Source organism: Pongo abelii, chromosome 13, assembly GCF_028885655.2.
Source record: "Pongo abelii isolate AG06213 chromosome 13, NHGRI_mPonAbe1-v2.0_pri, whole genome shotgun sequence".
In the NCBI taxonomy this organism is placed as follows: domain Eukaryota; kingdom Metazoa; phylum Chordata; class Mammalia; order Primates; family Hominidae; genus Pongo; species Pongo abelii.
Window position 1 is genome coordinate 129,125,453 of NC_071998.2, and position 27,088 is coordinate 129,152,540.

General features: G+C 50.4%; 1 protein-coding gene across 25 annotated transcripts in view; it reads left to right on the forward strand.

Annotated features, from left to right (window-relative positions):
- Window positions 1–27,088, forward strand: part of EHMT1 (euchromatic histone lysine methyltransferase 1) — a 229,824-nt gene that overhangs the window by 102,142 nt on the left and 100,594 nt on the right. For 16 of the 25 annotated variants that reach the window (XM_024252220.2, XM_063714603.1, XM_054521327.1 and 13 more), the window contains 2 exons: window positions 11,462–11,642; window positions 26,758–26,915. In XM_024252220.2, the coding sequence (XP_024107988.1) occupies window positions 11,462–11,642; window positions 26,758–26,915 (339 nt within the window). The remainder of the gene's footprint in view (window positions 1–11,461; window positions 11,643–26,757; window positions 26,916–27,088) is intronic. The other 9 variants (XM_024252222.2, XM_063714605.1, XM_054521329.1 and 6 more) reach the window with 1 other exon arrangement.

Sequence of the window (27,088 nt, forward strand, 5' to 3'; positions counted from 1 at the left end):
TTCACACGAGGACACAGTCGAGATACAGAGCCCCCTTCACAACAGGGCACAGTCGAGATACAGAACCCCCTTCACACCAGGGCACAGTCGAGATGCGGAAACCCCTTCACACCAGGACACAGTCGAGATGCCAAATCCCCTCCACGCCAGGGCACAGTCGAGATGCCGGACCCCCTTCACAACAGGGCACCGTCGAGATGCGGAACCCCCTTCACACCAGGACACAGTCGAAATGCCAAATCCCCGCCACGCCAGGATACAGTCGAGATGCCAAATCCCCGCCACGCCAGGACACAGTTGAGATGCCGAACCCCCTTCACAACAGGGCACCGTTGAGATGCGGAACCTCCTTCACACGAGGACACAGTTGAGATACAGAGCCCCCTTCACAACAGGGCACAGTCGAGATACAGAACCCCCTTCACACCAGGGCACAGTCGAGATGCGGAACCCCCTTCACACCAGGACACAGTCGAGATGCCAAATCCCTGCCACGCCAGGACACAGTCGAGATGTGGAACCCCCTCCACGCCAGGACACAGTCGAGATGTGGAACCCCCTCCATGCCAGGACACAGTCGAGATACGGAACCCCCTTCACAACAGGGCACAGTCGAGATGCGGAACCTCCCCCTACACCAGGGTCCCTGACGTCACCCTGTGTAGCCACCCACCAGACCTGAACCTGTGCCAGCCTCTCATCTGCAGATTCCATTTTTATAATTTTGTCATTTCTTTCTTTTTTTTTTTTTTTTTTAAAGACAGGATCTCACTCTGTCACCCAGACTGGCCTGCAGTGGCCTGATCACAGCTCTTTGCAACCTCCGCCTCCCAGGCTGAAGTCATCCTCCTGCCTCTGCCTCCTGAGTAGCTGGGTTTACAAATGTGCACCACCCTGCCCGGCTGATTTTTATATTTTTGTAGACAAGGGATATTGTCGTGTTGGCCAGGCTGGTCTTGAGTTCCTAAGCTCAAATGACCTGCCCTCCTCGACGTCCCAAAGTGCTGGGATTATGGGCATGATCCAACGTGCCTGGCCTATTTCTGATTTTACATAAATGGAATTATAGTGTATGTAACCTTTTGAAAGTAGCTTTTGTCACTCAGCATAGTTCTCTTAAGATCATCCAAGTTACGTCATTAGCCCGTCCTGTTCTCTGCTGAGGCCTTGGTGTTCTGTGGGGTGTGGACAGCCTTGTACGTCGGCACTCACCCGCTGAAGGACACTGGGCATTTTTACTTTAGAGCCGCTCTGAGCATTTACGTACACGTTTTGGACATAAGATTTACTTCTGTGGGTCAAATACACAGGAGCATAATCACTGGGTTGTATGGCCTTCAGGTGTTTAGTTTTACGAGGAAATTGCCAAACCATACTCCAGGGTGGCTGCAGCATTTCACACGCCTACCAGCGATGTTGCAGCAGTCGCCTTTCTCCCGTCCTCGCCAGCGTCCTCGCCAGCGTTAGCACTTACCCACTTTTTATTTAGCTCTTCTGTTGGGTGTGCTGGTGTTTCCTCGAGGCTTCAGCATGCGTATACCTGTGACTGCTGATGGGGAGCATCCTCTTCTAGACTTCTCACACTCACCCCCTCCCAGACTTCTCACACTCACCGTCTCCCAGACTTCTCACACTCACCCCCTCCCAGACTTCTCACACTCACCCCCTCCCAGACTTCTCACACTCACCCCCTCCCAGACTTCTCACTCACCGTCTCCCAGACTTCTCACACTCACCCCCTCCCAGACTTCTCACACCCCCTCCCAGACTTCTCACACTCACCGTCTCCCAGACTTCTCACACCCCCTCCCAGACTTCTCACACTCACCCCCTCCCAGACTTCTCGCACTCACTGTCTCCCAGACTTCTCGCACTCACCCTCTCCCAGACTTCTCACACCCCCTCCCAGACTTCTCACACTCACCCCCTCCCAGACTTCTCACACTCACCCCTCCCAGACTTCTCGCACTCACCCTCTCCCAGACTTCTCACACCCCCTCCCAGACTTCTCACACTCACCCCCCCCAGACTTCTCACACTCACCCCCTCCCAGACTTCTCACACTCACCGTCTCCCAGACTTCTCGCACTCACCCTCTCCCAGACTTCTCGCACCCCCTCCCAGACTTCTCACACTCACCCCCTCCCAGACTTCTCACACTCACCCCCTCCCAGACTTCTCACACTCACCATCTCCCAGACTTCTCCCACTCACCCTCTCCCAGACTTCTCACACTCACCGCCTCCCAGACTTCTCTCACTCACCCTCTCCCAGACTTCTCACACCCCCTCCCAGACTTCTCACACTCACCCCCTCCCAGACTTCTCACACTCACCCCCTCCCAGACTTCTCACACTCACCGTCTCCCAGACTTCTCGCACTCATCCTCTCCCAGACTTCTCACACCCCCTCCCAGACTTCTCACACTCACCCCCTCCCAGACTTCTCACACTCACCCCCTCCCAGACTTCTCACACTCACCCCCTCCCAGACTTCTCACACTCACCCCTTCCCAGTCTTCTCACACTCACCCCCTCCCAGACTTCTCACACTCACCCCCTCCCAGACTTCTCACACTCACCCCCTCCCAGACTTCTCACACTCACCCCCTCCCAGACTTCTCGCACTCACCCCCTCCCAGACTTCTCGCACTCACCGTCTCCCAGACTTCTCGCACTCACCCTCTCCCAGACTTCTCACACCCCCTCCCAGATTTCTCACACTCACCCCCTCCCAGACTTCTCACACTCACCCTCTCCCAGACGTCTCACACTCACCCCCTCCCACGCCTCTCACCCCCTCCTACACCTCTCCCCCTCACCCCCCCCACGCCTCTCCCCATCGCCTCCTCCCACGCTTCTTCCCTTTGCCCCCTCACCCCCTCCCAAGCCTCTCACCCCCCCACGCCTCACCCCCTCCCAAGCCTCTCACCCCCTCCCACGCCTCTCACCCCCTCCCAAGCCTCTCACCCCCTCCCATGCCTCTCACCCCCTCCCAAGCCTCTCACCCCCTCCCAAGCCTCTCACCCCCCCCACGCCTCTCACCCCCTCCCACGCCTCTCACCCCCCCACGCCTCTCACCCCCCCACGCCTCTCACCCCCTCCCACACCTCTCACCCCCCCACGCCTCTCACCCCCTCCCACGCCTCTCACCCCCTCCCAAGCCTCTCACCCCCTCCCAAGCCTCTCACCCCCCCCACGCCTCTCACCCCCCCCACGCCTCTCACCCCCCCCCACGCCTCTCACCCCCCCCACGCCTCTCACCCTCCCCCACGCCTCTCACCCCCTCCCACGCCTCTCACCCCCTCCCACGCCTCTCACCCCCTCCCACGCCTCTCACCCCCTCCCACGCCTCTCACCCCCTCCCACGCCTCTCACCCCCTCCCACGCCTCTCACCCCCTCCCACGCCTCTCACCCCCCCCACGCCTCTCACCCCCCCCCAAGCCTCTCACCCCCTCCCCACGCCTCTCACCCCCTCCCACGCCTCTCACCCCCCCACGCCTCTCACCCCCTCCCACGCCTCTCACCCCCTCCCACGCCTCTCACCCCCCCCACGCCTCTCACCCCCTCCCACGCCTCTCACCCCCTCACCCCCTCCCACGCCTCTCACCCCCTCCCACGCCTCTCACCCCCTCCCACGCCTCTCACCCCCTCTCACCCCCTCCCACGCCTCTCACCCCCCCCACGCCTCTCACCCCCTCCCACGCCTCTCACCCCCTCTCACCCCCTCCCACGCCTCTCACCCCCTCCCACGCCTCTCACCCCCTCCCACGCCTCTCACCCCCTCCCACGCCTCTCACCCCCTCCCACGCCTCTCACCCCCTCCCATGCCTCTCACCCCCTCCCACGCCTCTCACCCCCTCCCACGCCTCTCACCCCCTCCCACGCCTCTCACCCCCTCCCACGCCTCTCACCCCCTCCCACGCCTCTCACCCCCTCCCACGCCTCTCACCCTCATCCTCCCCCACGCCTCTCACCCCCTCCCACGCCTCTCACCCCCCCCACGCCTCTCACCCCCTCCCACGCCTCTCACCCCCCCCACGCCTCTCACCCCCTCCCACGCCTCTCACCCTCATCCTCCCCCACGCCTCTCACCCCCTCCCACGCCTCTCACCCCCTCCCACGCCTCTCACCCCCTCCCACTCCTCTCACCCTCATCCTCCCCGACGCCTCTCTTGTTCCCTCCCACGCTCGTCTCCTTGCACATTGCTTTGCTGTCAGTGTGTCATCTTTGGGAAATGTCTTTCAGACTTTTGCTCGTTTTATGATTACATTGTTTTGTTAGCTTTGAGAGTTCCGTATATGAGTGTTTGTCAGATATGTGGTTTCCAGTATTTTCTGCTGGTCTGAAGCTTCTCTTCTTTCTCTCAAAAGGTCTTTCACAGAGCAAAGGTGTTTCATTTTGATGAAGTCCAGTTTATCAGTTTTCTCCTGTGGATTGTGCTATTAGTGTTGTGTGTGAGAACTCTTCACCTAGCCCTAGGTCTTAATTTCTGTAATTTTTTTTTTTTAAGTCTTACGTGAACTTTAAATCTGTGATCCATTTTGAGTTAGTGTTTGTATAAAGTCTGAGGCTTGGGCCAAGGTTGAATTTATCTTTGCCTGTGGATGGCGCCCCAGTCACAGTTTTAAAACTCACGTTAGAAACTGTACATCATTCGTCTCCCTGAAGTTATGCTTTTATTACAGTCCTACTTCCAGGATTTTATTCTCATATATTTTTATTCGTGAGGATCTTTTATTGTCATCCTATCACATTCCTTTAGGGAGAAAAGCAATTTGAAATTTGTAGAAAATTCTCTGACCATGAGGCTTATTTTAAGTGACCGCGTTTTTCTGGACTGAGCTATTACAGGAATTAAAGCGCAACTGGTTACAGCGCATCATTTGGTTGAAAATTACTGAACATTCACAGGCTGGTTAGTTGTAGGAAAAGAGAACCTGAGTGTTTTGAGGCTTCGGAACCTGGTTTCCTGAAGATTCTCCACTGCCTCTCCACACCCTGGAGAACTTGCTGTGCTCCTGGGGGAGCCTGCAGGAGAAGGAGGGGGTGGACTGAGCCAGGGCAGGGCTGTGTCTGTGGGCCCCACAGAGGTGGTGCGGCAGAGACTGTGGGTGGGAGGGTGCCTGCCCTGCACCCGGGGTGTGCTCTGTGTCTGTGGGCCCCACAGAGGTGGTGCGGCAGAGACTGTGGGTGGGAGGGTGCCTGCCCTGCACCCGGGGTGTGCTCTGTGTCTGTGGGCCCCACAGAGGTGGTGCGGCAGAGACTGTGGGTGGGAGGGTGCCTGCCCTGCACCCGGGGTGTGCTCTGTGTCTGTGGGCCCCACAGAGGTGGTGCGGCAGAGACTGTGGGTGGGAGGGTGCCTGCCCTGCACCCGGGGTGTGCTCTGTGTCTGTGGGCCCCACAGAGGTGGTGCGGCAGAGACTGTGGGTGGGAGGGTGCCTGCCCTGCACCCGGGGTGTGCTCTGTGTCTGTGGGCCCCACGGAGGTGGTGCGGCAGAGACTGTGGGTGGGAGGGTGCCTGCCCTGCACCCGGGGTGTGCTCTGTGTCTGTGGGCCCCACAGAGGTGGTGCGACAGAGACTGTGGGTGGGAGGGTGCCTGCCCTGCACCCGGGGTGTGCTCTGTGTCTGTGGGCCCCACAGAGGTGGTGCGACAGAGACTGTGCGTGGGAGGGTGCCTGCCCTGCACCCAGAGTGTGCTCTGTGTCTGTGGGCCCCACAGAGGTGGTGCGGCAGAGACTGTGGGTGGGTCGGTGGGTGCCCCCCGTGCCCCTGGTATGCTCTGTGTGGACCCCACAGAGGTGGTGCGGCAGAGACTGTGGGTGGGAGGGTGCCTGCCCTGCACCCAGAGTGTGCTCTGTGTCTGTGGGCCCCACGGAGGTGGTGCGGCAGAGACCGTGGGTGGGTGGGTGCCCCCCTGTGCCCAGGGTGTGCTCTGTGTCTGTGGTTCTGGGCCTGTGGCCGGGGTGTGTCTGTGGTTCTGGGCCTGTGGCCTCTCCACCCTTCAGGATTTCTTGCCAACCCAAACCCAATTTAGTCTCGTTTGGTATTTTTTTAAAACCACAATTTATTGAAAATTATGTTTTAAAAAGTCATTCCAGTGATAAAAGGAATGTTGCAGGCTTTAATAAATCCAATATTCTTGTAAAAGTTTAAACATGAAGGTGTTGTCACAGCTGCAGTCTCACTATCCCGTGGCCAGAACCAAGGGATCTGGACCCTGTACCCAGCGTTGATCCGCATTGTAAAGCCCCAGCTCAGAGCGAGGCCTGCTCACTGGCAGCTTCCCTGTTGTTAGGGCAAAGAAAGCGGAAGTCGCCGGAAGGGAACATTTTTTTTTTTTTTACCTGGAAATGCTTGTTCCTGTGACCTGGTTGGCAGCTCCATTTCCCTGTGAATTGTGCCCACTCCAGGAGGCGTCAGCATGGGGCCCCTTGTTTTTCTCTCTGCGTGCGTGTTTCCACACCTCACCTCCTGGTACGCACTCTAGGCTCTAGGTGTTGGGAGAGAGGTGGTGCCTGTTGGTCTGCACTGGAGGTGGTTCTTAGCAATTGTGTGAAGAAGTGCTGCTAAGTGTCCTACTGTGCGACTCACACCGCTGCACAGCCCACCACCCCACCCCCGCCCTGCCAGGAGGGAGGAGTCTCAGCAAGGGGCCTCCCCCCGCCACAGGAGGGAAGAGCCTCGGGAAGGGCCCCCTCCCCCACAGAAGGGAAGAGCCTCTGGGAAGGGCCCCCCCTCCACAGGAGGGAAGAGCCTCGGGGAAGGGCTACCCTCCCAGAGCCAGGCCATGTGGAGATGTGACAGGGCAGCCGGCTGTGCTGCCTCCGTGGCTAGGTCTTTCCTTGTGCTTTGTTAGGTAACAAGAGTCCCAACAAAACCTAAATCTAGAATCCTCACCTCAGTTAAGCCATTCTTAGTCTTACTGTTGAGATTCTTGAAAATAACCTTTTAAATTAAAGAATAGGTTGTGTACCTCGGCAAGAATTAGCCTCATGTGGCTATTTCCTCTTCAGGTTTTGTTTTTGTACCTTCATTGATATGTACTTTGAAAGCGCATTTTGTGTTTGTAAACACCAGCTGCGGGGGAGAGCCGTGTGAGCCAAACAGCCTGCGTGGTGGTTTGTAGGTGACATAAAGGGGGACCGACTCCTGAGTTCTAACAGTGGCTTCATTGCAGCCAAACCTGGTGTGCTGGAGAAAGACCAAGAAACGCTATACAGCAGACGTGTGGCATTCATGGGGCATTCGTGTGGCAGATGTGTGGGACATTTGTGGAACAGATGTGTGGCATTTGTGGGGCAGGCGTGTGACAGGCATGTGGCATTCGTGTGGCAGGCGTGTGGTATTCTTGGGACAGACGTGGCATTCATGGGACATTCGTGTGGCAGGCTTGTGGCATTTGTGTGGCAGGTGTGGCATTCGCGGGGCAGGCATGTGGCATTCATGGGGCAGGCGTGTGGCAGGTGTGTGGCAGGCGTGTGGCATTCGTGGGGCAGACGTGTGGCAGGTGTGTGGCAGGCGTGTGGCATTCTTGGGGCAGACGTGTGGCATTCGTGGGGCAGACATGTGGCCTTCGTGTGGCATTCGTGTGACAGACGTGTGGCATTCGTGGGGCTTTCAGTGTTCCGTGTGCGAGGTGCCTTCATTAGTGGACATGGCAGGAGGAGCTGTCATGTCTGAGCTGTGCTTTGGAGGAGGGAGGAGAGTATTCATCCCTTGGGGAAAAAATAAGGGCATCCCAGAGGTGGAGGTACATTCCAAGAGAAATCACCGAATGTGGCAAACAGGGTTGCTGAGCTGGACAGGTCTCCATAGGGAGAAGCAACAAAAAACTCCAGAGAGCTGTGGCCACTAGAACGTGAATCCAGGGTAGGTTCCCCAGTAGGGAGCCCAGGTGGTTCTGTGTCTGTTCTGGACATCAGTGGGGTGTCTGGCAGTTTAGTGTGGGCTCAGTGAGAAGCTTTGCAAGTACCACATGGCAGCAAGATGCACTCGAGAGACAGAGAGGGAAGGAGGGAGGGAAACAGACACAGACAGAGTGCGCCTGTGGGACAGAGAGAGGCGGAGACCGTGAGGCCGTGAGAGCCAGCCCCAAGAGTACTCGCTCCCCTGTGCCTTCCAGCTCGCCCTGGCACACCCCTCTCATCTCCCATCCAAGCCAGGTGCTACCCTGTTCTCCTCTGTGTGCTCTTACCTGGAACTCTCACTCTGCCTCCCCGCCTCAACTGTAACCTCTACAAGCACCTCCTGAATCCCTCAGAGCTGTCTCTGCAGCCACATGTTCACTCATGCCACGGACCCACCGAGCACTTTGAGTTACTATTACTTATGTATGACCTTGGTCACTTCTCCCTAGCCTTGACTCTAGTTGATGCAGGTGCCTTGTCGTGTGTGTGTGTGTGGTAAAACACATAACATCAAACTTAACCATTTTTAAGTAAACAGCTCAGTGGCGTTAAGCACATTCACGTTGCCGTGCAGCCATCACCACCCTCCATCTCTGGAACCTCATCTTCCCAAACTGAAGCTCTGTCTCCTTTAAACACTGACTTCCCATCCCTCTCTCCCAGTCCCTGGCAATACCATTCTACTTTCTGTGTCCATCAGTTTGATGACTCTAGGGACCTCCTGTAAGTGGAATCGTACAACGTTTGTCCTCTTGTGGCTGACTTACTTCATTCGGCACAGTGTCCCCGAGGCTCATCCACGCTGCAGCGCCAGCCCCAGCTTCGCTGCTTCTCAGGCTGAGTCACACTTCACTGCGTTTTGCACACGACACTTTGCTGATCCGTTCGCCCGACAGCCGACCCTTGGGTGGCTTCCCCCTTTTGGCTGCTGTGGTTGATGCTGCTATCAACGTGGGTGTACAAGCATCTCTTCAAGACCCTGCTTTCAGTGCTGCTGGGGCACGTGCCCAGCAGTGGAATTGCTGGATCACATGGTAGTTCCACACTTAGTTTTTTGAGTTTTTCACAGCGGATGCACCGTTTCACTTCCTACCAGCAGTGCACGAGGGTTCCCATTTCTCCAGTTTTCACAACACTATTTTCCGTTCTTTCCTAGTAGCCATCCGTGCTGCTCACTGTGGTTTCAATATGCATTTCCCTAATGATGTTAAGCATTCTTTTTTCATAGTAGCCATCCTAGTGTGTGAGTGGTACTCACCGTGGTTTTGATATGCATTTCCCTAATGAGGGTAAGCATCTTTTCATGTGCTCATTAGCCATTTGTATGTCTTCCTTGAAGAAATGTCTATTAGGTCCTTTGCCCATTTTTTATTCTGGTGGTTTTTTTATTGTTGAGTTGTAAGACTTTTTCATGTATTCTGGATAATAATTCCTGATGGATTTGCAGATGTTTTCTCCATTCCATAACCTGCTTTTTCACTGTTAACTGTGTCCTTTGATGCACATAAATTTTAATTTTTAGAAATTTTTCTTTGTAGAGACAGGGTCTTGCTATGTTGCCCAGACTTATCTTGAACTCCTGGCCTCAAGTGATCTTTCCGCCTCGGCCTCCCAAAGTGCTGGAATGACAGGTGTGAGCCACCGCACCTGGCCCAGAAATTTTAACTTTGATTAAGTCCAGTTTGTCTATTTTTTTCTTCTGTCGCCTGTACTTTTGGTTTCATGTCTAGGAAATAACTGCCAGATCCAATGTTGGGAAGCTTCCCCGGTTTCCTCCTGAGTTTTATAGTTTTAGGTTTTGCAGTTAGGACTGTGGTCCATCTTGGGTTAATTTTTATATGTGGTTTAGAAAAGGGTCCAGCTTCATTCTTTTTCATGTGGTCATTCAGTTCTCCCAATACCATTTCCTGAAGAATGCCCTGTTGTTTAACACTTTTTACTGTGTATTTTACTGTGTATTTTACTGTGTATTTTACTGTGTGTTTTACTGTGTGTTTTACTGGGTATTTTACTGGGTATTTTACTGTGTGTTTTACTGGGCGTTTTACTGGGCGTTTTACTGGGCGTTTTACTGGGCGTTTTACTGGGCGTTTTACTGGGCGTTTTACTGGGCGTTTTACTGTGTGTTTTACTGTGTGTTTATTTTACTGTGTGTTTATTTTACTGTGTGTTTTACTGTGTGTTTTACTGTGTGTTTTACTGTGTGTTTTACTGTGTGTTTTACTGTGTGTTTTACTGTGAGTTTTACTGTGTGTTTTACTGTGTGTTTTACTGTGTGTTTTACTGTGTGTTTTACTGTGTGTTTTACTGTGTGTTTTACTGGGTGTTTTACTGGGTGTTTTACTGGGTGTTTTACTGGGTGTTTTACTGGGTATTTTACTGGGTATTTTACTGTGTGTTTTACTGGGTATTTTACTGGGTATTTTACTGGGTATTTTACTGTGTGTTTTACTGTGTGTTTTACTGGGTATTTTACTGGGTGTTTTACTGTGTGTTTTACTGTGTGTTTTACTGGGTATTTTACTGGGTATTTTACTGTGTGTTTTACTGGGTATTTTACTGGGTATTTTACTGGGTATTTTACTGTGTGTTTTACTGTGTGTTTTACTGGGTATTTTACTGGGTATTTTACTGTGTGTTTTACTGTGTGTTTTACTGGGTATTTTACTGGGTATTTTACTGTGTGTTTTACTGTGTGTTTTACTGGGTATTTTACTGGGTATTTTACTGTGTGTTTTACTGTGTGTTTTACTGTGTGTTTTACTGTATTTTACTGTATTTTACTGTGTATTTTACTGGGTATTGCACCCACTTTGTGCACAGGAAGGTGTGGTTCAATTGAATTAGATTTGAAGTTAAACTATCACAGGTCTGCAGGTGACGAGGGAAGCAGAGAGTGGAGGTTCAGTTGTGTCTGTGCATTCTGCAAGGAAGGAAGTACTGGGACTTTGCTGTTGGTATCACAGCCTTGCCCTGCAGGCTGAGACTAAAGGCAGATTTAGGAAATCACTGAGACTGAGTAAAATACCATTTTAACACACAACGTAGTTACCTGCTGTGGGATAAATGCCATTTGGGGATGTTGCAAACTGTAGCCATGGTAAACTGGGAAAGCGGGTTTTGAGAGGTTTTGATGCTGTCCATTTTGGGTATTTTTTAGCTTAGTAAGTGTATTATCTAAGTCAGGGGTTGGAACATTTTTTTCTGCAAAGAACCAGCTAGAAAATGTTTCAGGTTTTGTGGACCACATGTGGTCACTGTTCCTCCTCCCTCCTCCTCATTCCTCCTTCTGGCCTTTAGCCCTGTAAATGCTGTTCTTAGCTTGGGCCATGGTTTGTAGATGCTGACCTAACCCATCTGAGGGGCAACTAGGCACACATGTGAGGACAGCCGTGCTGTTTCCGCTTGCAGACTTTCTCCTCTCTCCATTATATCTCATGTTTCAGTTGTGGGGAATTATCGGGGAGAAGAACTGTGATTTTGGTTGCATGTTATTTCAATGACCACCTGCTTATGCAGTTATAGTTATTCACTGTCTTTGTTTTGAAGCATGCAGCCAGTAAAGATCCCAGAGAAGTTCGAGAAGCTAGAGATCATAAGGAACCAAAAGAGGAGATCAACAAAAACATTTCTGACTTTGGACGACAGCAGCTTTTACCCCCCTTCCCATCCCTTCATCAGTCGCTACCTCAGAACCAATGCTACATGGCCACCACAAAATCACAGACAGGTAAAGAGGACCCGGCAACTGTCTCTGCTCTTTGAATGTATGTTTCGAGCCTGCCCCTTGCCAGGTGAGAGTTCTGTTTGGCTGTAAGTGCCTGTGCTGCTCTTGATGAATGACTGTTGACGTCAGCTGGCCCTCCTGTGCTCGCCTGTATGCCTGAGGAGGCACACCTGACCTCTGCTCTAAGCCTTGTCTCATGCCAGCATTGATTTCCTAGCTTGTTAACATTGTCAAGATGAAGACTGTTTTCTTTACTAGTATGTGACTCACTTGGTCTATGTGGGGAAAAGACCCTGGAGTTGGAAGCTTTCCTGGTTTGTAGGTGAAGTGCCTTTGGAAACGCTGGGGTGTGCTGGGGAAGCCCGTGGCCCAGGGTGAGGACCACCGCCCGCTCCAGCTGCTCTGCCACCAGCCACCTCACTCCGGGCATGCTCCTCACTCTCCTGGGCTGGCTGCTTCTGTGGCCAGTTCGGGGAGTGGATAAACGTTTGATTCCTTACCGGGGACCTTTTGTGGGAGGTGCTGGGAGGGCACCGGGACCTCAGAGTGAGCAATGCGTCAGGGCTCCCTGGGTTTTCAAACCTCCTCAGCTTCTGGGATGGGATGTGTGCGTTTGGCGCCGTCCTGGAGAGATGCAAGGCCCTTCCTGCCGGCCCTCGTGAATGCTGCTGCTGCTGGCAAGGCTTCACTTGGGGATGATCACCTGGCCACAGGTGTCTGTCTTTTTCTGGACTTTAAAAATACTTTTTATTGGCCAGGCTTGGTGGCTCACGCCTGTAATCCCAGCACTTTGGGAGGCCGAGGCGGGTGGATCATGAGGTCAGGAGATCGAGACCATCCTGGCTAACATGGTGAAACCCCATCTATACTAAAAATAAAAAAATTAGCCGGGTGTGGTGGCAGGCGCCTGTAGTCCCAGCTTCTTGGGAGGCTGAGGCAGGAGAATGGCGTGAACCCGGGAGGCGGAGGTTGCAGTGAGCCGACATCATGCCACTACACCCCAGCCTGGGCGACAGAGCGAGACTCCATCTCAAAAAAAAAAGAAAAAAAAAATGTTTTTTATTTAAGTATTTTCAGACCTCCAGCAAAGTTGCAAAATTCTACAAATAAGTCCTGTGTACCCTTTACTCATTTCACCACATGGCGCAATCTCGCCCCCGGCCCCCCCATGTATAACTTTTTTTTCTGAGACATGAATGTAAGTTGTAAACATTGTGCCCTTTTATCCCTGAAAACTAATGTTATTTCCTAAAAATTACTGTCCCTCAAAATAAAGACATTCTCTTAGATGACTACAGCACAGACATCCCGGTGAGGAAGTGTACCGCGACGCCGCTCTCTAATCTCAGTGTCCTGTTCCCCATTTCCCATGCCCGACTGTCTTTTAGGGCAAAGGACAAATAAAATCTGGTCCTAGAGCTTCGAGCACCTCGTTGTTGTGTCTTGCTAGTTTCCTTTAATCTGAACCATTCTCAGCCTTTGTCTTTCTGAACCGTGGTGTTTTGAGTACAGGCCAGGTCTTTCATAGAATGTGTCTGATGTGGGTTTGCCCAGTGTTTCCCAGGATTGTGTGCAGGTTGTGGAGCGATGCAGGTGACTGACAAGTGTCCTTAGGAATTGAGTTGTGGTGGTTTTTTGTCCATCTTCAAGTTACTGCTCCCCAGACTGCAAGCATGTCTTGCGGGGAGAGACCCTAAGGTGCTGCAGGTACCTCCCATCACATCCCACCAGGGGCTTCAGCATCTGCCATGGCCCATGCTTAGCTAGTGCTGCACAGTGGGCGCCAAATGGTGGTTTTCTAACTCCATCATTTCCTCTCTTGATGATTGCAGTTTCTGCTGTAAGGAGGTGCTTCACTTTCCTGTCCATCCACACAGTTACCTGTCCATTTACTTTAAAAAAAAAAAAACTTTTAAAAAAAACAGAGATGGGGGTCTCGCTGTGTTGCCCAAGCTGGTCTTGAACTCATGGGCTCAAGCAGTCCTCCTGACTTGGCCTCCCAAAGTGCTAGGATTACAGTGCTGGGATTACAGGCGTGGGCCACCGCCCGCAGCCTGTCTATTTTTAAGTACTGATTTACGGACTCTTATTTGAGTCTCTGGACTGTAATCCATTCCTATCATTATTTATTTTGTTGCTCAGATTGTCCCAAGTTTGTCCAGTGGGGTCCCCTAGGCTGGTTCTGAGTCCTGGGACATGGCCATCTCTTCATGAAGACCTTCCTGATTCACTGAATGGTCTGCTTACCTTGCCTTGTCCCTTCCCAGTGCCGGAATCGGCTTTCTCCAGGGAGCCCTGGTTCTTTTCATTGGAAGTTAGAAAACAAAATCAGTCATTATCTGTTTCCCTCACCATCAACTTATCAACTTTTTTTGCTATTTGATGTAATTTTATGTGTTTGAAACAGTTAAACTTGGTGTTTTGCAAAACTATGGAGTTATGCTCACATATGTTAGGACTTACATGTCTGAAGAGTTGTTAAAGTGTTGAGATTTTCTTTTCCTATTTTAGCTTTGTTGTATCATCATCTTTTAAAAAGAGCTTTCTAAAAACAAACTACCCAGTATGTTTAGCAGGCCACAGATTACCCTTCCACAGCCCCCTTCCTCCACCACCCCTTCCTTATCCGTAACCTGGAAGTGAGTGGTCCATCAGCGTGTTAGCCTAGGACAGTGCGTAAAATGGCCTCGAGCAGTGGAGGAGACGTGCTCGGCAGTTAGCTGCCTGCTTTGGTCCCGTGGTTAAGATACTCCCTCAGCCTCAGCTGCTCCTGTGTGTTGTCACCCCAGGGCTTCCGGAGTGGGCACAGAAGTTACCGTTTCTGTGCTAGAACGCGTTTCCTAGAGAGGAGCATGGCACTCACAGCTGCCTTGTCTTGTGATGGTCATCAATGCACCTTTCAACATGGCTGGAAAGACAGGAGTGCGGATGGAGGAGTCCCCTGTCAAGTGTCCTGGGACCAGGGGTACAGAGTCCACTTATCAGGATGGCAGAGAGAGACAAAGGCCTTTTACAACAGTGTCCATACAGAGCAGGAATCTGGGTAGGTCCTATCCTGTTGTCACAGGATCCCTTGAGTGTCCCTTTGCCGGCCGTAAACCTCTGCGGCCAGCGGTGCCTCTGCTTGAGTTTCACTTGTACCTGCTGGGCTCATTCTGCCCACTGGGCCCAGCAGGCTGTACTCGGCTCATGCTACTGGCCCAGATCCCACACCTTCTGAGGGCAAGCCAGGAGTGGAGCAGCGAGCCGTGTCGTGCTACCGGCCCAGATCCCACACCTTCTGAGGGCAAGCCAGGAGTGGAGCAGCGAGCCGTGTCGTGCTACTGGCCCAGATCCCACACCTTCTGAGGGCAAGCCAGGAGTGGAGCAGCGAGCCGTGTCGTGCTACTGGCCCAGATCCCACACCTTCTGAGGGCAAGCCAGGAGTGGAGCAGCGAGCCGTGTCGTGCTACCGGCCCAGATCCCGCACCTTCTGAGGGCAAGCCAGGAGTGGAGCAGCGAGCCGTGTCGTGCTACCGGCCCAGATCCCACACCTTCTGAGGGCAAGCCAGGAGTGGAGCAGCAAGGCGTGTGTTGACGAGAAAGCGTGATGTGGGGCCACTGTGCACAGCCAGGCTCGCTTGGCTGCTGTGGTGGGGCAGGCAGCTCCAGGCTCTGGCTCTGTGCAGAGCTGTGGCTGGTTGAGGCATACCACAAGCAGTTGACGCTGCAGGCGCTGGTGTCTGGATGAGGGGACCACGGTGGTGCCCCAAAACTCGAAGTCACCAGCAACTGCGGAGCCCCAAAGGGATGGGGTGGGAGAGTGTGCTATAGCTCTCTCGCTCTCGCCACCCACAGTACGGGCTGGGGTGTGTTCCCAGTTCGTTCAGTTCTGCCGCTTTCGTTCTGGCCTGCAGCTCCCAGACTGGCCTGGCTCCACTGCTGCTTGCCATCACACGGGGCAGCCGCTGACACCAGCGGAGGGCAGGAGGGCTATAGTGTTACAGCTCTGGCTTGAGGAATCCCAAGGTTTGGGTCCCCAGAAGGATCACTGCTCTTCACTCCCGCAGTTCAGCGAACGGGAGCGTGTCACTGCCTGCAGCTCAGCGAGCCGGCCAGGAACATGTTATAGCCCTTTTTGCATCCGCTGTTGGGTAGGTCCCGAGTTCTTGTCTTGGGTCCAGGAAGAATGAGGTTACATGGACAACTGGAGGGGGAGCAAGGTGGAGAAGAGTTTTATCGAGCAGCAGAACAGCTCTCAGCGGAGAGGAGACCCAAAGTCAGTAGCTCCTACTGGCAGGGAGGCAGTCCTGTTGTGTGGCCGAGTCTGGGGGTTTATGTGGGCTCAGAATGGAGGAAGTGCATGCTGATTGGTCCATGGGTGGGTCTGGAAAAAACACCATTTGATTGGCTAAAAGGCATCAAGGAAGTTCTCACTCCAGGTTGTGGATTCTACCGGGAACTGGCAGCCCGGTTTTCAGGCTTCAGGCGGCCTTTGGCTTGAAGGTCAGGTTTCACCGGGGACCTGCTCCTATCTGCCTAGGAATTTGTCTGCCGTTATCACTTTTATTTCTTCAACTGTCACTCCATTGCCTGCCATTCATTGTTGCCTCCCTGTGGGAGGGGTGTTGGAGCCAGGTTATCAAAGAAAGGCTGAGATCTCTTGTCATGTCTTTCTGTTAATTTCTCATTACTGTGGTGATGATCACAGATGGTTCTGCTCTTTCCCTCCTGCCACCCCCTTAAGTTTACCACGGGCAGGAAAGAGGAGCAGAGTCACATGTTGGTTTCGACATGCATTGTACTCCTGAAGTCATAGCAGAGCCCGTGTGTGGTAGCTTGTTCCCATGGGCAGCTGTAATTCTTAGTTTTAGATGGAGGGTGGCTGTGATTCTGTTCGACCTGTTCTGCACCCTCCACCCTGTAGTATCAGAAATGAAAGATCTGTGCTGTGCAAGAAGGTTGAGAACATGCGTTTATGTGACAGCCCCAGGCTGGGGATGGCCGTGCTGAATCAGGATCTCAGGTACCCAGCGTTGTTTTAGGTGAGCATTCATTCTTTTTACAGAGTGGACTGGCATCTTTGTTAGCAGCTTGTTCTGTATCTTTCCCACGTGTAGCGGTTCACAATTTAAAAACAATCCTCACAGTACCAAAAACTGATTTCAGGGGATTCTAGAAAGATAGTGGGGCAGGAAGACCAGGAATTCATCTCCTCACCTAGACAACAGTTCCACTGGTGAAATCTGTCTGATGTAACTATTTTGGAACTCTGGAGTCTACTGAAGGTTTGCAACTTCTAGGCGGGAAGCTGGGACGGTTAATTTCAGTCATTTTCAGCTCTGCTGCGCACTGCCTCCCTCAGCCCTGTGGTGCAGGGTGTGCGGTGTTCCTGGAACAGTGTGCGTGCAGCTTGTGGGAGCCAGGGTGGGCAAAGAGGACCTTGTCCCCAGGTGCATACAGAGAGGCCCTCTCATCTGGTTGTAAGCCTTTCTTGCATGGGACGGCCAAGAAATCTAAAGGGCCAGTGCTGTTTTTATCTCCCCACTTCATTTTTATTGTTTTCTCTTTTTGGGAGCCAGACATTAAAGACTAGGATATTCAGAAGCAACTGTGTATATGGGGTAAATTATAAAGTGACTGCATGTGCCCAGGGAAAGGCACAGGCTAAGGAAAGACATGAGAAGACCTTAAGTTTAAATCTCAGGCTCACCCTCCTCACAGAGACAGCCTACAACTATGAAAAATAACAACAACAAAAACACCCCAAAACCAGTAACAGCAACAAAACAGTAAACCCTGGAAAAGGAGGAGAATCTGCTTTTCAGAGTTTCTACATTATTGGATTCAAATGTCCAGTTTTCAACATAGAACTACAAGGCATACAAAGAAACAGGAAGGTATGGCCCAATCAGATGAAAAAAATAAGTCAACAGAAACTGTTCCCAGAAAACATCTGATGCCAGATCCACCAGAAAAAGACTTTAAAATAACTGTCTTAGATATGCTCAGATCCTAAAGGAAGGTATGGAGAGAGTCAAGAAAATGATGTATGATCAAAATGGAAATACCAATAAAGAGCTAGAAAACCTAAAAAGGAACCAAAAGAAATTCTGGAGCTAAAAAGTATAATAAGTGAAATGAAAAATTCACTAGAGGAAATCAAAGGCAGATCTGAACAGATGGAAGAGAGAGATAGCAAACTTGAAGATAGGACAGTGAAAATAATCAAGTTTGAGAAGCAAACAAAAAGACTGAAGGAAAGTGAGCAGAGCCTAGGGACCTGTGGGCATCATCAGGAGGACCAAATGGATTGTAGGAGTCCAGGAAGAAGAGAGTAAGAAAAGGGTGGAGAGAATATCTGATGAAACCCATGAGTATAAACATCCGGGGAACCTGGTGAACTCCAGTAAGATGAACTCAAAGAGACCCACACTAGACACGTTATACTTGAGACACTTCTGTAGAAAGACAAAGAGAATCTTGAAAGCAGATGAGAAAAGAGACTCATCACATACACGTTTCCTCAGTGATCATTGGCAGGTTTCTCATCAGAAACTTTGGGGGACAGAATATATCACCGGTATATTAACAGTGATAAAAAAATCTTTTCAACCAAGTATCCATATCCACGGAAACTGTCCTTTTAAGAGTGCAGAAGAAATTAAGATATTCTCAGATAAACAAAAGCTGAGGGAAATTTGTTACCACCTGACCTGGACCTGCAAGAAATACTTAAAGGAGCCTAGGAGGTTGAAAAGAAAGGACACTAGACAGTAACTTGAAGCCATATGGAGAAGTAAAGACATGGGCGGTTATAAAAGCTAGTATTGTAACAATGGTCTGTACCTCCACTTTTTGTTTTCTGTAAGATCTAAGAGACAAATCCGTTTAAAAAATTAGTCTGCAAGCTAGTATCATTGCAACTGTGGTTTGTAACTCCTCATTTTTCCTACATAACATAAGAGACTAATGCATTTAAACGAATTGTTTATGTTTTGGGGCACAGCATGAATAAAGATGTAGTTTTGTGACATCAGCAAATGAAAGGGGTGGGAACAGATATGTAAAGGAGCAGAGTTTTTCTGTGTTACTGAAGTTAAGCTGGCATAAATTTAAATTAGAATGTTATAACTTTAGGATGTTAAATGTAATCCCCATGGTAACCACAAAGAAAATAGCTATAGAACATACACAAAAGGAAATGAGAAAAGAATTTAAACATTCCACTATAAAAAATCAACTAAATATAAAAGAAGACAGTAGTGCAAGAAATGAGGGATGAAAAAAGCTATAATACATGTAGCAAACATAGCAAAATGACAGAAGTAAATCTTCATCAATAGTTGCTTTAAATGTAAACAGATGAAGCTTTCCAATCAAAAGACAAAGATTGGCAGTGCCATGGTTTGGATGTGGTTTGTCCACACCAAAGCTCATGTTGAAATGAGATCCCCAATATGGCAGTGTTGTGAGGTGGGGCCTAGCTTGAGGTGATTGGTCATGTGTGTAGATTCCTTATGAATAGATCAGTGCCCTCCCTCCAGGTGAGTGAATTCTCGCTCTTAATTGCCTTGAGAGTGAGGTGTTTGAAAGAATCTGGCTTCCTTGGTTTCTCTGTCTCTTCCTTCTTCTCTCACCATGTGATCTCTTGCACATGCCTGCTCCCTTTCCAATTTCCACCATGAGCCAGAGCATGAAGCCCTACCAGGTGTACCTGCTCAGTATTAAACTTTCCAGCCACCAGACTTAGGAGACAAATCTCTTTATCTTTTATGGCAACACTAAATGGACAAAGGCAGATGCATCAAGAGAAAAAAACAGATGATCCTACTACATGCTGTCTATAAGAGACCCACTTTAGATCCAAAGACACAAATAGATTGAAAGTGAAAGGATGAAAAAAGATATTCCATGCAAACAGTAACCAAAGAGAGCAAGGTGGCTATTCTAGTATCAGACAAAATAGGTTTTTAAATAAAAAAAGGTTACAAGAGACTAAGAAGGACAATATATAGTAATAAAAGTTTCAATACAAGAAGAAGGTATAACAATTACCTGTGTAAACATTTACATACCCAACGAATGATAGACCATCAAGATAGAAGAAGTAAAACCGACAGAATTGAAGGGAGACATAGACAATTCTACAGTAATAGTTGGAGACCTCAGTATCCACTTATCAATAATGGATAGAATAACCATATAGCAAATAAGAAAGGAAATGGAGGACTTAACACCATAAGCCAACTAGATTCAACGGACATACAGAATACTCTGCCCAACAGCAGCATGTACACTCTTCTCAAGTGCACCTGGAACACTTTCTAGGACTGACCATATGTTAGGCCACAAATACGTCTCAATGTTGATTTTAAAATACAGAGATTTGAGCCAGGCGTGATGGCTCACGCCTGTAATCCCAGTACTTTGGGAGGCTGACGCGGGTGGATCACTTGAGGTCAGGAGTTCGAGACGAGCCTGGCCAACACGGTGAAACCCCATGTCTACTAAAAATACAAAAATTAGCTGGGCGTGATGGCACGTGCCTGTAATCCCAGATACTTGGGAGGCTGAGGCACGAGAATCACTTGAACCTGGGAGGTGGAGGTTGCAGTGAGCCAAGATCATACCACTGCACTCCAGCCTGGGTGACAGAGTGAGCCTGTGTCTCAAAAAAAAGAAAAATATATAGAGAGATTTGGCTGGGTGTGGTGGCTCAAGCCTGTCATCCATGCACTTTGAGAGGCTGTGGTGAGCTGGTCACTTGAGCTCAGGAGTTCCAGAGCAGCCTGGGCAACATAGCAAAACCCTGTCTCTAAAAAAAAATGCAAAAATTAGCCAGGCATGGTGGCAAGTGTCTGTGGTCCCAGCTACTCCAGAGGCTGAGGTGGGAGGATTGCTGGAGCCCAGAAGGTCGAAGCTGCAGTGAGCCATGATTGTATCACTGCACTTTAGCCTGGGTGACAGAGTGAGACACTGTCTTAAAAAATAATATATGTATATGTGGAAAAAGACAGAGAGATTCAAAACTTACTACAAAGCTATAGTACTCAAAACTGTTATTCCAGCATACAGACAGACATATAGGCCAGTGGGCTAGAACAGAGAGCACAGAAATAAACCTTTGTGTTGTATGATCAGTTGATTTTTGACAAGAGTGCCAAGACTATTCAACGGGGGAAAGGACAGCTTACCAATAAATGGTGCCGGGAAGACTGGATATCCACATGCGGAAGAGTGACACTGGACCCTTACCTCATACCATATGCAGAAGTTAGCCTAAGACAGGTCCAGGACCTAAATGTAAGACCTAAACATATAAAATTCTTAGAAGAAAACATAGGACAAAGGCTCCACAACGTTGGATTTGGCAGTGATTTCTTGGACATGACACCAAAAGCGTAGGTAACAAAAAAAAAGGAGACACACTGGGTTTGATGAGACTTGGTGTCTTTTGATGCACAAAGCTTTCTGTCTCCTTGTTTCCCTGTTTCCCTGCTTCTTACTGCTGCACTTGGCTAGTCGTAAAGAGAAGACACTGTTAACGGAATAAAAAGGCACCTGTGGAGTAGGAGAAAATATCTGCAAATCCTGTCCGATGAGGAATTACTACCCAAAATATACAAAAAAATCCCACAACTCAACAACAAAAACAACTTGATTAAAAAATCAGCAAAGGAGGCCGGGCGCAGTGGCTTGCACCTGTAATCTCAGTACTTTGGGAGGCTGAGGCAGGCAGATCACCTGAGGTCAGGAGTTCCAGACGAGCCAAGCCAACATAGTGAAACCCCGTCTCTACTACAAATACAAAAGTTAGCCGGGCATAGTGGTGCATGCCTGTGGTCCCAGGTACTTGGGAGGCTGAGGCAGGAGAATCACTTGAACCTGGGTGGTAGAGGTTGCAGGGAGCCGAGATCGGACCACTGCACTCCAGCCTGGGTGACAGAGCGAGACTCTGTCTCAGAAAAAAAAAGGCAAAGGAGTGGAATAGACATTTTTTCAAAGAAGATGCACAAATGGCCAGTAAGCCCATGAAAAGATGCTCAGCGTCACTAATCATAAGGTAAATGCAAATCAAAACCACAGTGAGATACCACTGTACACCTGTTGAGGACAGCAACTATCAAAACAGAAAATGGCACGTATCAGTGAGGATGCGGAGAAATGGGAACCCTCGTGCACTGCTGGTAGGAAGTGAAACGGTGCATCCGCTGTGAAAAACTCAAAAAACTAAGTGTGGAACTACCATGTGATCCAGCAATTCCACTGCTGGGCACGTGCCACAGCAGCACTGAAAGCAGGGTCTTGAAGAGATACTTGTACACCCATGTTGATAGCAGCATCAACCACAGCAGCCAAAAGGGGGAAGCCACCCAAGGGTCGGCTGTCGGGTGAACGGGTCAGCAAAGTGTCGTGTGCAAAACGCAGTGAAGTGTGACTCAGCCTGAGAAGCAGCGAAGCTGGGGCCGGCGCTGTAGCGTGGACGAGCCTCAGGGACACTGTGCCGAACGAAGTAAGTCAGCCACAAAAGGACAAACGTTGTACGATTCCACTTACAGGAGGTCCCTAGAGTCGTCAAACTGATGGACACAGAAAGAGTAGAAGGGGCTGGAGGCTGGGGCTGGAGGAAGGGAATGGAGAGTTAGGGCTTAATGGGAACAGAGGTTCAGTTTAACAAGATGGAAAGAGTTGTGGAGGTAGATGGGGTGATAGTTGCACAACATTCTGAATGTATTTAATACCATGGAACCATGCACTTAAAGATGATGAAGATGGTAAATTTTGTGGTGTGTGTATTTTACTAGTAAAAAAAAAAAAAAAAAAAAAAAAAAATGCCGGGCGCGGTGGCTCATGCCTGTAATCCCAGCACTTTGGGAGGCCGAGGCAGGCAGATCACAAGGTCAGGAGATCAAGACCATGCTGGCTAACAGGGTGAAACCTCGTCTCTACTAAAAATAGAAAAATTAGCCGGGCGTGGTGGTGGGCGCCTGTAGTCCCAGCTACTCAGGAGGCTGAGGCAGGAGAATGGCGTAAACCCGGGAGGCGGAGCTTGCAAGTGAGTGGAGATCGCACCACTGCACTCCAGCCTGGGCAACAGAGCCAGACTCAGTCTCAAAAAAAAAAAAAAAGAAAAAGTAAACTTAGGTCATAAAGCAGTTTGAGCGTCCACACTTGTAGGTTGCTGCTGGGTTCAATGTCCACACTTGGGTAGAAGCTGCAGGTCCCTGCTCGGTGCGGTGTCCACACTTGGGTAGAAGCTGCAGGTCCCTACTGGGTTCAATGTCCACACTTGGGTGGAAGCTGCAGGTCCCTACTGGGTTCAATGTCCACACTTGGGTAGAAGCTGCAGATTACTGCAGAGGTTGCAGTGCTTCCCTTGCGCTTTTTTGCCGGTGACCACAGGACATGCCCAGAGTGGAGGCCCTGCCGTTTGCTTTGTGAGCTTGGAGTGTTCGTGCCTTCTGCATAGGTGGGTGGGAACAATGTCCACACCTGAACGGCCTGGGGTCTCTGTGGACTTGTCGGGCAGGGAGGAAGGAGGACGGTGTCTCTGATGGCAGGGAACAGTTCTACAGGTGCTGCCCTCCAGGCATGAGGCCTGGACACAGAGCTGGGCCCTGCTCTATGTGACCTGAGGACAGAAACCCTTCTGAGTGGCAGAGTTGTGGTGGTGGCCACGCAGAAACCCTTCTGAGTGACAGAGTTGTGGTGGTGGCCATGCAGACTGCTGTGTTTCCCGTGCACTTGCTTTTCCCCACACTTCCACCCTCCCATCCACCTTGTCTGCCCTCTGGAGCCTGTCACCTTTCTTCCTCATCCACACCTCTTCTGCCCAGCAGCCCAGCCTTTCTGCAGAGCAGCTGGGCAGTGCCCACCCCACTGGGCAGTACCCCACGCCCACTTCCACTCCTGGCATTAGTTTTCCTGGAACTGTCTGTTCCACACTGTCCTGTGCCTGGGCCTCCCAGAGCGTCATGTGAGATGCCAGTTGACGAGAGTCTTTGCTCGGGGTCCTGAAGGTCCCCCCACCCCCAACTTCTTGATGTTCTCCACCAGGATTCTCCTGTGCCAGATCCCATCTGCAGGGCACTGGCCCCGCTTCTTTGAGGCCTGGACTGCAAATCCTCCTTCCAAAGAGGCCCTCGAGCCTCTTCGAAGCTTACTGCCAGCCGTCCTGCAGTTTTCTTTCTCCTGGCCCCTGATGACACTGAATCCCAGCCATCTGGCTCAGGGCCAGACCCCTTCCCTGGACACAGCTGGAGGTCTCCCTGCAGCACTGAAGTGGCTCCTCTTCATGCTTCAGCCACGTTTTCAAACACTTTCAGGTCCTTAATAGATTCTACATTTCTGAAAGTCATCCATAGATGTTTCTCTACTATTTAATGTGTAGCAAATTTTATACCTAACTAACGTCTGTTTCACACATACAACCTGTCACTCAGTAAGAAGCCCTTAGACACCATTCTTCACTTGTTTGCAGCAGACAGACTTCTGTTTGTCTGCTAAAATAAAATGATTTATTTTATTTTATTATTATTTTTTGAGATGGAGTCTAGCTCTGTTGCCCAGGCTGGAGTGCAGTGGTGCAATCTTGGCTCACTGCAAGCTCCGACTCCCGGGTTCAAGTGATTCACCTGCCTCAGCCTCCTCAGTAGCTGGGATTACAGATGTGAGCCACTGCATCGGGCCCTGACATGATTTTTTTTTTTTTTTTTTTGAAACAGAGTCTTGCTGTGTTGCCCAGGCTGGAGTGCAGTGGTGCGATCCTGGTTCACTGCTAGCTCTGCCTCCCGGGTTCATGCCATTCTCCTGCCTCAGCCTCCTGAGTAGCTGGGACTACAGACGCCCGCCACCTTGGCCGGCTAATTTTTTATATTTTTAGTGGAGACGGGGTTTCACCGTGTTAGCCAGGATGGTCTCAATCTCCTGACCTCGTGATCCACCCGCCTCGGCCTCCCACAGTGCTGGGATTACAATAGGTGTGAGCCACTGCGCCCGGCAGACATGATTCTTAAGTACATGAAATGCAGGGTTATCTCTTTTGTCCTCACTCAGCCGTTCATTACAGGAGTCAGCAAACTGTTTCCAGGGGACAGGTAGCAAACGTCAGCACCTTTGTGGGCCACACTGTTCCTGTCCCAGCTGGCCATGGTGTTGTCAGATTGAAGCAGATGCAGACAGTATGTAGACAGTGGGCATGGGTGTGTACCAATAAAGCTTTATTTATAAACAGGTGCCATGTCCGATTTATGATATTAATAACTATGGGTTACTGAGATGAAATGAGGAAAAGAATCTAGTGAGAAAGTACGTGTAGTCACCCTTTCTCACCCTGTAGTATATGTTCACCCTGTAGTATATGTTCACCCTGTAGTATATGCAGAGATTGGCTCCAGGACCCCATCCCCATACCAAAATCCGCGCATGCTGCAACCCTGCACTCAGCCCTGCAGAACCTGTGTAATATGAAAAGTTGGCTCTCTGTGTTCAGGCGTTTTGCATCTTGCAAACATTGTATTTTCAACCTGTTTGGTTGGGGAAAAAAATTCTGCTTGTAAGTGGACCTATGTGATTAAAATCCATGTTCAAAAGTCGGCTGTATATATATTTAAAGCTGAGAGACTTAAAAGTTATCTGATTAAATCCAGGCCTCCTTCATTCTCCCACAAAATATCTATTCAAAATATCAAGATGATTATGATAGTGAGTTTAGAATTCCCAGGGCTACCAAGGGATTTCTGTTGCTTGAGCACAGCCATGCTGGCCCGTCAGCCTGTTCTAGTGTGGACAGGCAGAGCCAAGTGTCTGCATGTTGGCTGTGTGCTCAGAGCCTGACCCCCATGAACATACCGCAGATGCCTGGTGTGATCGTTTCCCAGAGTCCATGGCCCCAGGCACCTCCTTACTCCAGAGCAGATTGCCCAGGCCCCGTGGCGTCTGTGGGTGGTGCTGTCACAGGACCCACCCGCTTTGAATGGTTCTCACTCGTTCACGTCCCTCCAACTGTTGCTTCTGCATTTTGTAGAACCAAATTGTGTGTGTGTGTGTGTGTGTGTGTGTGTGTGTGTAGGAAAAGGGGGTCTCACTGTGTTTTCCAGGCTGGGCTTGAACTCCTGGAATGAAGCAATCCCTCCCTCCCACTTCAGCCTCCTCAGTAGCTGGGTCTTCAGGTGTGAGCTGCTGTGTCCAGCTTTAAACAGAGTGGATTTTCCCCAGCCCTTTAGAAGAGTTTCTTTTATGTTAAAGCAGTGGCTTTTAGATCTGTTTTTTCTTTAAATCCTGGAACTTAAAAAAAAGTCATGGAGTCTGATTATATAAAACCAGTGGAACGTAGAACTGCTTTGTTCAGAATGGGGTTGGGAGCCCCCAGGCCCCTTCCTCGCTGCTGCTCTTGTTTGGAAACCACTGCTCCAGAGCCCCCAGACATTTGCTTCTCCCTCTCACCCTCTTGTCTTTTAATAGAGAGCTGGACAGTAGCTCCAGGCACTGTCTTTCCCCTCAGTCATTGGATTGCAGCACAAGGAGAGGATGGTGTTGGGGAGAGGGCCTAGGAGGATGGTGCTGGGGAGAGGGCCTAGGAGGATGGTGTCAGGGTGTTGGGCTGCGGAGTCACAGGGGTGGACCTGGCACAGAGCTTGTGTCCTAGGAAGACTGGCCTGGCCTGGCCCCTGTGCAGGGAAGGGAGACCGGGCTCTTCCTGCTCCACACTGCGTCCCCACTGCTGCACATGCTGTTCACGTTGGTCTGTTTTGCAAAGTGAGAGGACTTCTCAAGGGTGGTCATTCCATGTTCAAAGCCAAGGGGGCTGAGAGGAGGAGTCGCTTCAGAGCTCTGCTACTGACGGTTTGTGGCTTTCCTGCCTCCAAGTGGGGTGATAATGTTTGCTCCGTGTTTTATTGTGAATGGAATAGATGAACAGATGATCTAGGACGTGTTTCTGATTCTCTGTGAATTGATTGTGAGTGAAGGATGCCTGTCACTGTGCTGATGACCTGCGGGCAGTGCGCCTGTGGTGATGGGGTTTGCTGGTGATTTTGGTGATCAAGTTTTGTAAACTGTCTCTTACCTTTGAAAAACATTTGAATGGTGTTTCTTTTCCTTTCTTGTCCCCTTTTGACTTTTTTTTTTTTTTTAGCTTGCTTGCCTTTTGTTTTAGCAGCTGCAGTATCTCGGAAGAAAAAACGAAGAATGGGAACCTATAGCCTGGTTCCTAAGAAAAAGACCAAAGTATTAAAACAGAGGACGGTCATTGAGATGTTTAAGAGCATAACTCATTCCACTGTGGGTTCCAAGGTAAGAGACCCATTTGAGTGAGTTGCCACGTGTGCGTGGAAATGCGTTTCTGTGTTCAGGGCCTGGTTATCAGTAATTTGGGTGACCTCAGTCCCCGGGAAGGTGCCAGTGCCGTGAAGCTCCTCTGCCATAGGGGCAGAGTGTTTGTGTCCAAGATCATTGTGGGGGACTCC